This window comes from Aulostomus chinensis, chromosome 18 (genome assembly GCF_037954235.1).
Source record: "Aulostomus chinensis isolate RoL2024-O1b breed Wild chromosome 18, RoL_Achi_v1.0, whole genome shotgun sequence".
In the NCBI taxonomy this organism is placed as follows: Eukaryota; Metazoa; Chordata; class Actinopteri; order Syngnathiformes; family Aulostomidae; genus Aulostomus; species Aulostomus chinensis.
Genome location: NC_141337.1, coordinates 23,517,811 through 23,528,519, shown reverse-complemented (window position 1 = coordinate 23,528,519; position 10,709 = coordinate 23,517,811). Strand labels below are relative to the sequence as shown.

At 45.1% G+C, this 10,709-nt stretch overlaps 1 protein-coding gene across 8 annotated transcripts in view; it reads left to right on the top strand.

Annotated features, from left to right (window-relative positions):
- The first annotated feature begins 2,622 nt into the window (after nucleotides 1-2,622).
- The window catches only part of LOC147245819 (uncharacterized), a 48,629-nt gene continuing 40,542 nt past the window's right edge, over nucleotides 2,623-10,709 (top strand). The window contains exons 1-7 of one of the 8 annotated variants that reach the window (XM_086186185.1): nucleotides 2,646-2,845; nucleotides 3,296-3,457; nucleotides 3,858-3,979; nucleotides 6,247-6,434; nucleotides 7,748-8,198; nucleotides 8,323-8,729; nucleotides 9,140-10,003. In XM_086186185.1, the coding sequence (XP_086042311.1) occupies nucleotides 8,481-8,729; nucleotides 9,140-9,637 (747 nt within the window). In that variant the 5' untranslated portion in view covers nucleotides 2,646-2,845; nucleotides 3,296-3,457; nucleotides 3,858-3,979; ... (1 more) ...; nucleotides 7,748-8,198; nucleotides 8,323-8,480 and the 3' untranslated portion in view covers nucleotides 9,638-10,003. Of the gene's footprint in view, nucleotides 2,846-3,295; nucleotides 3,458-3,857; nucleotides 3,980-6,246; nucleotides 8,199-8,232; nucleotides 8,730-9,139; nucleotides 10,004-10,709 lie in introns of those variants that run through there. The other 7 variants (XM_086186182.1, XM_086186183.1, XM_086186184.1 and 4 more) reach the window with 7 other exon arrangements.

Sequence of the window (10,709 nt, the reverse complement as noted above, 5' to 3'; positions counted from 1 at the left end):
TCTTACTGTCCCTCACCTAGAGCCTGACTGTCTCTCACCCCTCCCACCTCCTGTCTCACTCCTCCACCACTTCACTTACGTGGGAGGACATTTTAAAGCGTTTCACTCTAACTGCCTTATTTCTGTTGGAGGCTTGGGCGATGGACTGGAGGCGTTTGTCTTTACGAAACGCCCAATAAATAGTCAGCCTCCATTCCCTCTCCTCCCTTGCAGTGAAAGCCCTGTCTGTCACTTTCAGTCTCTTCTCCCTGCGACCCTCCCAGATATTTTTCTGCCTCCATTCCCTCTCCTCCCTCTGTCTCCTTCTCTCTTCTTCCTGCAGCCTCTCCTTCCTCTTTGTTTCCTCTTGGTTGAGGATCACCTGTCTCAGTCTTGCCTGTTTTATTGAGGCACTTTTCCCCATGTCACCCCTCTGTCTAACCGATTCCTCCCTCATCTTCCTCCCTTCGTCTACGTCTTGGTCTAACCTCTCCCTCTCTAACCAGGCATCCCTCCTTTTTCTGTACCTTTCCTTTTCTCCTAGCCTCTGGTCTTCCTCCTCTGCCTTGCTTACCTTTTCTTCTTGTTCCCTCTCCAGCCTCTCAGTCTCCAACAGCTTAGCTCTGTCCCTTCTGGATCTTTCCAGCTTCCTCTGCCTCTCCTCCTCCTCCACTATTCTCCACCACTCCTTCCCCATCGTCTCTACTTACTATCCTGTCAAATTCAAACAACTTCACATGAATCAAAATACATGATGTGACTCAACCGACACATTCAAACAGACAAACAGCTAATGAATCCACAACCAGGAGTCAATATTAACTGTCACATCAGCAACAATGAATTCACAATCCCTAACAAGTCAGCTGAACTCTCTCCTGTCCGTCTCTCTTCTCTGACCTTACGTTTGCTGCCTCCTTCTGCTGCTCAGTCCTCCTCTACTTGTCAACTCTGGAAAGATGATAATAGAATCCAACATCAAATTGACTCAGCAGTTTATAGTTTTTACCATTGCATTTATATTGAAATTCTCCATTTTATGATCCCTGTCATTTGGAGAAAGCTCTACTCAAACATGTGGTGTGTAAAACTTGGTGTGAATATTAAATGAGGCTCAGTAGAAACTATGCTATTTTCTGGTTTTTGGTGAGTCCAAGAAGCTTAAATTCACACTGTACCATCATTTATCAGCTCTGATAATAGACGGAGCCTTTAATACAGTGCCAGACCCAGGAACAGATCCATTAGAGTGACAAATACCAACCTGGAGCTGCACCAGCCTGATAAAACAGTACATGGATGAACTTGACCTCATTCACAAGTGAAATGAGACCAGCAAGTCAGTCCTCTTAATGTTGGAAAAAGACATTTTGGACAAAATAATGCCTTTGTCTGCATCACCAAGCAAAAAAAGCCTTTTTCAAACTAAAGTCACAATACTTATGCTAAGCTAATTAGCTTAGCCTAATAATTTACACGGTTTACAGTGACGAACTGTAAAACTAACAGATTCCTGTACATTTCTGTCAATTATCAATTATCAATCTCACTTCATTGTGGACTGCAGTCCGGGGCAGGAAGGCGAACTGAGCCCAGCCTCGCACGGTGGACCATGAGTGGATAAGAAGCGGGTGAATCGGGTCTTACCGCGCTGAAGCTCCCCGAGGGTCGCTGAAGGCCGCCGAAACTCCAAAAAAGCTGGGAGAAGCTCGTTCAAAGATGTCCCTGCAAGTTTTAGTGGCTCCTCAGAAAGTACGAGACTCTCCGAGCAGCTGGAGGTGAAATAACCGTTGATGATCTGCTTCCGTCTCCACATATCAGCTATATCGTGATGGGCGGGGCTACGTGATGACGTCTGCTGAAGCGCCTGGTTGCTAGGTGTCACTGTTGTTTTTTAATTCTCCTCATCCTCTCAGGACTGACTGCGCGCGCGCGCACACATACAAGACATTCAAAAATAAATGTCAGCGTGTATCAATAAATTAATAAACAGTGTCTGATTAAAAAGGATAATTTTATCACTCTTATAAAAGAAATATATTGAGTTAACATGCGCTGTTGCAATGAGTGTTTCTATGGATGGAAAATTGCGTGTGTGCGTCAGTGAGTGTCTGTGTGTGTGTGTGTGTGTGTGCGTCAGTGTGAGTGCGTCAGTGTTTGTGTGCGTGCATGCGCGATATGGCCTCTTAAATTATATCTCAGTATTTCAGGCAAGGCAAGGTAATTTTCTTTGTAGAGCCGTTTTCACCACCAGTTTGTCTCCAGGCTTCATGGCATCATAACAACATCCTCTGTCCTCAGACCCTCACATCGACTGAGGAGAAACTCCATAGAAAACCCTTTGAACAGGGAAAAATCTGAGAAACCTCAGGGTGAGCAACAGAGGAGGATCCCTCACCAGGAGGGACAGACGTGCAGTCGATGTTGTTACAGACAAGAAAACAGTTTCAATGAAGAATGTGGGAAACATGGAAATGTTAATAACAGTTGAAGAAGGAAGCTTCTGGAAGGGGAGGCAGGGAGAGCAAGCCAGCTTGATGGGGGACTGGATGGTAGACTGGTCAGAGTTCAGTCACCTTGGATGTGACTTTGATTTGTTGCTGCACATCCTTGTGATTGAGGTGTTTCATGTTGAACTGCGTCTTTTATGAGAATCAGGCTTTTTGCTCGCTGCGTTTTAACAAGTGATTGAAATTCAGATGACGGGGTACTTTGTTCCGGCTTTAGAGCAGTACTAAAGTCGGCCAGCAGAGGGCGCGCAGAGCTCGGGAGGAGCTTCATGCCAAATTGAGGTGAAGTGGAGAAGAAATCCTCCAGCCGAGCTACGCCGACGCTAAACGCTGCCCCTCTTGATTTGTCAACCCAGGTGGGCTACAATTCCTATGAAATACATAAATACGTGTTCCCGATTAAGGGATGATAGTATTGCGAATAAGTTGTGACTATCTTTAACGTTTGAAGTTGAAGACTTTGTCGTAATCTTTTAAATAGAGAAGTTTGCTGCATGCTAAGCTAGCAGACCTGTTGCTAGATAACACCGGAACACGGAAATGCTCTGAGGTGTTAATATTTGTTCTGTATCAAAGCCAAAAGACACAAAAGGTTCATGTAGTTGTGTGTGTGTGTAGATGTCATTTAGTTAAGAAATATAATTTAGAGCAACAAGGAAATTCTCTCCTTTTTCGGTGTGGGTTTGCTTGGTGTTCTCTAGTTGAACGTCTGTGTCCCCCTCCCTTATCTTATTATATTGTATTTTATTTCATATTGAGACTTCGATGGGCTTAAATTATTGTTTTGTGTTTCCTGCGTCAAAAAGCTGGAATCAATCCTCCAGTGCAGTCATGGAGAGAGCGGCCTGGAAGTGGGAAGGTGGGAGTCCCTTTCCTTCAGGATGCATCCAGGTCGCCCTTCAACTTGGCCTGAACAAAGAAAAGGTTTTTGACCCCGAAACCAAGCTGTTTGATCTGCAAACAAAATTGTGAGATCTCAAATTCTTTTGAATTGCATTTAAAAAAAAATTAAATGTGGAAAGATTTGCTCCCAAACCTGTTTTGTTTTATAGCATAAAAAAGACACAAAAACCCTGATTTATGTGGCAGCAAATCTTTTTGACTCTCAAACAAAATCTTCAGCTGCAAGCAAAGGTTTTTATTTTGTAAACAAAACTTTTCATTTGCAAAACTAAATGCATTAATAAACCCACTTAAATCCTAAAAATAGATTTACTTTCTTTCTATCTTTATTTGACAAGGTCAGTGCATATTTATGAACAATTGACATCATGATGTCATCAAAATATGTCAGATTTAGTTTGGAGCTAATTTTACCTGAGAAAACCTTCGTAACCAGCGCCACTGTCCTCACTGTCCCACCCGCAGGCTGTGCAGGATGAAGCTGCTCCAGGAAGGCCCGCAGCCAGGGCAAGCATCGTCAACTAGAATTGGGTTAACTCAGACCAACTCAGATCTTTCACTCAGGTCCTTTAAGTAACCCAGGATTGGTGAGTCTGTTGTCTCTGTTCACCCTTTGGTCCTGCACTTCCTGCTGCCACGAGGCTACGTGAACAAACTGTGTCAGTAACTTTCCTCTTAACCTGTATATTCTCGTGTAGTAGATCTACCATCTATCTAGCTTTTAGCAAGTAGCCTAGCTGCCAGTATTGGCAAGTTCAGAAACACAGCTGTGTGACAGCCCGGCCAATGTGAGGCATATTGTCTGGTGTGGTAAGCCTCTCTGTCTTCCTCTCCTCCCACGTTATTATTGGCATGACCGCTGACTGGGAGCACCTGGGCCCGGTGCTCCTCTCCAGGGGAAATAATAATCATGATAATAATAATAATAATTATGATTTATATAGCGCCTTTCACGACACCCAAGGACGCTTAACAATAACACCGAAAACAACAAGACGACAAATTTAACAGGTGAAGGCCTGGGAGAACAAGTGCCTCTTCAACAAAGATTTAAAGGATTCCAGGGTTTGGGCCTCGCCCAGATGTATTGGGAGCAAATTCCACAGAGTGGGAGCATCCACACTGAAGGCCCTGCTCCCAAAGGTGCGTCTGCTTGTGCAGGGGACGGTCAGGAGACCCAGGTTGGCAGACTGCAGGTTCCATGAGGGATGGTGAACGTGAAGGAGGTGGGATAGATACTGAGGGGCCAGTGCATGCAGAGATTTGTAGGTGAGGATGAAGAGTTTGAGGGTCATCTGGTATTTGGTGGGGAGCCAGTGGGGGTGGGGGATGTGCTGCCAGGGTTTGTTGTGGGTGAGAACCCTGGCAGCCAAGTTTTGCACATGTTGAAGCCAGTCCATAGTTTTATTGGTGATCCCATGGAGGATGGCATTCCAATCGTCCAGACGTGAGGTGATGAAGGCGTGTATGAGGGTTTCAGCAACAGAGTCAGAGTGATGGCCGGAGTCTGGAGATGTTTCTGAGGTGGAAGAAGGCAGATTTGGTGACAGATTTAATGTGTGAGTCAAATGAAAGGGTTGAATCCTGGATGACACCAAGGTTGCAGACCTACGTGGACAGAGAGGCTGAGACACCATCCACTGAGAGGACAAGATCCAAAACGTTGTTAAGCAGAGCGTTAGGAGCGATGGCAATGACTTCCGTTTTCTGGCTGTTGAGTTGGAGCAGGTCGGTGGTCATCCTGGATTTAATTTCATGCAGGCAGTCTATAAGAAATTGTAGGGGGAGCAGGGCAGATGGTGATGTGCTGAGATACAGTTGGGAATCATCAGCATGGCAGTGGGAATTTAAACCATGATGGCGGATGATCTGATCAAGTGGGAGCTTGTAGATGATGAAGAGGAGGGGGCCAAGGACAGAACCTTGTGGCACACCGTAGTCGACGGGGGCAGGGTGAGAGCTGGATCCATTAATAGTGATGAACTGTTTTCTGTCAGACAAGTAGGAGTGGAACCAGGACAAAGCAGTACCAGTGAGTCCAACATGGGTGGAAAGGCGGGTCAGAAGAATGGAGTGGGAGACTGTGTCGAAGGCAGCAGTAAGGTCCAACAGGACCAGCATGCCAGAATCCGCAGCCCTCAGGAAGTCATTTGTGATCCTTATGAGGGCTGTCTCAGTGCTGTGGTGGGTCTTGTAGGCAGATTGAAATGGTTCATGCAGTTCATTGGTGGACGTGATGGTGGAGCTGGGTGGCAACTGCTCTCTTGAGTGTCTTACTGATGAAAGGGAGGTTGGAGATTGGTCGATAGTGTCCAAGGTCAGTGAGGTCCAAGCCGACCTTTGTCAGGATGGGAGTGACAGAGGCGTTTTTCAAGCTGATGGGCACCGAACCAGACAAGAGTGATGCATTGACAATGCCCATAATGTGAGAGTTGAGAGACGGGAGGCAGCCCTTGACCAGAGCTGTGGGCATGGGGTCAAGGGAGCAAGTGGAGGCCTTGGCCTTGGTGACCAACTGACTTATCTGAGTAATAGAAATAGAAACGGGCCAACTTGCAGCAGTTCTGGTTCTCTCTTCTACCTGGTCGCATCTCAGCGGGCAGCTGTGATTTGGGTTTGTCTTTTGTTTGGTTTCACCCACAACACCCTGCACTTCATTTTCCACACATCCACACTTACACTGCTGAACTGACTGACTTCCACACTCCATTTTTGTATTGTTTAACTTCAGTCGATTACCTTGTTTAAATAAATATTTACTTTATGGCCGTCCGCCGCTTGTCTGTTCCCAGTTTTGTCATGGCCTAAGAGCTGGGTTATGACAGCTGTCACTCACAGGCTGTGTGTCATCTAGGATTGTGGTCTTGATGATACTGACTCAAGTGACTCAAAAGACCCGTTAACCCGGATCTGTTAAGCGAGTGACCCAGAAGGACTCGAATCCATTAAAGGAACCGAATGTCCTACCTCTGTCATCAACACCATCAGAGTGCTCTCAGTAGCCAAGAACAGTCTAGGATTCGTCCAGAAAAAGCAGATATGGTAAGTCCCTTGCAAAAGAACTGTTAAGTTTATTCATGCTCCCAACAACCTAAATGTCTGATCCATTTCTTTACACAAATCTTCTAATTGTACTGTGCAAGTTAGAATCAAGTTTTTGTATTGGTATGATTGCATTTGTGTTAATTATGTACTTTTTTAGGGCTGCGCGGTGGTGCAGTGGTCAGCACTGTTGCCTCACAGCAAGAAGGTTCCGGGTTCGAGTCCCGGCTCGGGCGCGGGATCTTTCTGTGTGAGTCTCCATGTTCTCCCCGTGCCTGCTTGGGTTCTCCCCGGGTACTCCGGCCTCCTCCCACCATCCAAAGACATCAATTTTGGGACGAGGCTGATTGGATTCTCTAAATTGACCGTAGGTATGAATGTGAGTGTGAATGGTTGTTCCTCTCTGTATGTTGGCCCTGCGATGGACTGGCGACCTGTCCAGGGTGAACCCCGCCTCTCACCCGTCGATGCTGGGATAGGCTCCAGCCCCCCGCAACCCTTCTGAGTAAGGAATAAACGGAAGACGATGATGGACGATATACTTTTTTAAGTATGTCAAGTCAAGTCAAGTCAATTGTATTTATTTAGCGCCAAATCCCAACAAAAGTTCTCTCCTGACTCTTTCCAAGTAGAGCAGGTCCAGTACCTCACTCCTTCACTGAATTTACACCAACAATTCTCCATCAGCAAGCACATCCTGGAACAGTGGCGATGAAAACCTTCCTTTAACAAGCAGGAACGTCGAGCAGATCCAGGCTCAGTGGGGACGGCCTTCTACTTTGACCGCTTAGGGGAAAGAGAGCAGGAGAGCGGGGCAGAGACAAAGACAGACAATGGAGGAAGACAGATATGCAGAAGGAAAGAGAGGGACAGAGATAAAGAGAGTTATAAAGGGAAGAGACTGATGGACAGACGGGGACGTGAGCAGGTGGAGCTACGGGTGGCAGCTTGAGCCTCTTCAGGTCTGCAGCCTCCTCCAGCAGCACCCAGGATCTGGGATGAGGGGAGAAGAAGAGGAGTTAGTGATACGTTTGAGTATGATTTATATATGACACATATAGGCAGTGTTGGGTGTAACGCGGTACAAAGTAACGCGTTACTGTAACGGGATTACATTCGCCAGTAACGCAGTAATGTACCGCGTTACAGTTGTAATTTGTGTAATCACATTACAGTTACTCTTAGACAAAAAAAATTACGTTACTTTAGTTACTTTAAGCTGTTCAGCTACATGCAGAGCGCGAGGACAGAAAAAAAAATCCAACATCCCTTTCATGCATGTTCACGGCTCCGCAACACTTGTCTGACCTCAGGAACGTGATTTTACGTGACCTCGTGACCGGAGCGCGATTTCATGAAGGTGGAGAAGAAATGATGGCAGAGCCGCTCAGGACGTCTTTTGACGGGTGGAGATACGCGCACTACTTCGAATTTGTTGCGCTACAGGCGAAGAATGTGACTGTAAAATGTACATTATGCCCTGGCCAGAAGCAACTATCCACTGCCTCAAACATCACCTCAAATCTGTCCAAGCACCGACATCGGCAACATGCTAACACCAAGCTAGTGGCTAATGGACGGACCCCGAGTGACGCTGAGGAAAACATGCCGACACCATCGAAGCAGACGAGGCTTGATTTTCAACAACATGTATCGACAAAAGTTGAGATACAGAGGCTTGTAGCAGCATACATCGTGGAGGAAATGCTGCCTATTTCGACTGTGGAATCGCCGAGTTTCCGTAACATCCTAAGCAGAAGACAGGTGAGGAGGCCGCTACTGAATATCTGTCTATCTGTCTATCGCTATCTAAATAACTGAATTTGATTTCGAGTAATGATGCTGACAAGTGGCTCACAGCAAACTCCGAGTCCAAATCTGTTTACAGAAGTGCAACTGGGAAGTGTTCTGCCCTCTGGAATAAAACCAGCCGTTCTACTGTGGCATCTGAACTTGTTGAGAGTGTGCAAAAGAACACTCATAGTACCTACAACAACGAGATGGAACTCCCTCCATGATGCCCTGTCCCGCATCATTGACATTCCCATGTCAGAGTTGAACACTCTCTGCAGTCGACTAGAAATGAAAGCCTTCACTGAACGGGAATATCAGTTCCTTCAGGAATCCTGCACAGTCATGAAACCACTCACAGTGGCTTTGGACATATTACAAGGCGAAGATAACTGCGATTATGGCAGTCTCCTGCCAACACTGGAGATTCTGATGTCAAGGACACTGGCACTGCAAGATGGGCTCTCCCAGATGACAGCAGGCCTGCCTAATGCCATAGTACAGGTATGTATGTTTTAATAATCTTGAATTGGAAAGTCAAAAGCATTCTTTTATGAATTAGATGTATGAATTTATTTTAGTGTTTTTTTTTTTTACAGGGACAGCACAAATTTAAAGTAATTGCATCAGAGTTAACTAACAGCTAATTATTAAGATAATAGAATAAATAAAAAGTCCATTCATGTGGACATCACATACATATACAAAATCTACTAAGTGAATGTACACTACATGAAGCACCATAAAATGTCAATTCATAATTATTTTTAAACTTTTTGAAGTGAATCCACAGATATGTCACAATCCCTCATTTACTCACATGGCAACTACAGCTGAGTAGATGAATCTTATACTATTGCAAATTATACTGTACACGGCCAAGCTCATCAAATCTTTCCACATCGTATTTGCAGGCCATCAAGAAAGGATTTGAGCTGCTGCTGGACAGCAAAGATGCTCTCCTTGCTGCTGTCACACTACCAAGGTTTCAAATGCGGTGGCTGAAAGAAGAAGAGAGGAGAGATGCCTTCAAGACATTGCTGATCACTGAATGCCGTGCTTACCCCCACGACAAGCAGGTTGTACGTGCACCTCAGACACCCGCCTCCAGCACAAGTAAGGATGACCTTTTTGACTTTGATGAGGAGGATCCAGCCCCCTACAACCATGAAACTGAAGTCATTGACTATTTGCAGTCGGGGTCAGAGATGGAGATCCTGCACCGTTTCCCCACAATAAAGACTGAATCACTGAAGTACAACACAGCCACACCCTCTAGTGCACCGGTTGAGAGGCTCTTTAGCCTTGGCAGCCTGGTACTGACTCCCAGGAGGAGCAGGTTGTCCGACAAACGGTTTGAGAGACTCCTCCTGCTGAGGTATAACCATTTCTTTGATGAGAATGTCGAGTAGGATGAAAAAAAATTACTGTAAAGCTATAGTTCACATAATTACAAATTACACTTAATATGTAGTGTTAAGTTATTTTCCATTGAAGCCTCATTCATTGTCTGATATTGTGATGAGAGCCATTGTCTTATTTTATTTAATGATATAATTTAAACAAACTTTGTTTGCACTGGGTGGTTGGAAGGACAACTTCTTTTAAGTTATGTTGTAAAGAAATTCAGTTTGCTGATGCTCACCTCATGGAAACAAACAGACATTTAATAAGTGAATGTTATATTGTTGTAAAGAAATTCAGTTTGCTGATGCTCACCTCATGGAAACAGAATCAGACATTTACTGAGTGAATTAAGATTAGAGTGAAAGCTTTAATCCCAATTTTATTGTGAGACATTTTGCATACAGCAAGTCTTGTAGCCTTTTTTGGCAAATGTTTCTGTAAAGTGATTTTACAGCTTTGTTGCATTAAAGTGCATCAAAGAGAGATCTTGTGTATGTCCTCCTCATTAGAATACACATTTGTGCTGATCTGGGCACTGCAGTAATAAAGTTCTAACTATATGTTGTTCATTGGCAATCAAGTTAGGTGCAGCTCAGGTGATATTGCGGAGTAATCCAAAAGTAGTGTAACTAGTAATGTAACTAGTTACTTTCAGCAGCGAATAACTAAGTAAAGTAAGGGATTACTTTTTTAAAAGTAACTCGTAATGTGTAATGGATTATTTTTTTTGAGTAACTACCCCAACACTGCATATAGGAGGGTAGAGAGGGAAGAGAGGAGGAGAGAGAAGCCCAGTGCACCATGGGAGATCCCCCAGCAGCCTAAGCTTATAGCAGCAGATCTAAGGGCCAGCCTAAGAAGCAAAGGAAGGTCTTAAGTCTGCTCTTAAAGGTCGAGAGGGTGTCTGTGTCCTGGACCGAAACTGGGAGACGGTTCCACAGGAGGGGAGCCTGATAGCTGAAGGCTCTGGCTCCCATTCTACTGTTAGAACTCTAGGAACCAGCAGGAACCCTGCATCCTGGGAGCGAAGGGTTCTGGCTAGATAATAGGGGACTAAAAGCTCTGTCAGGGATGAAG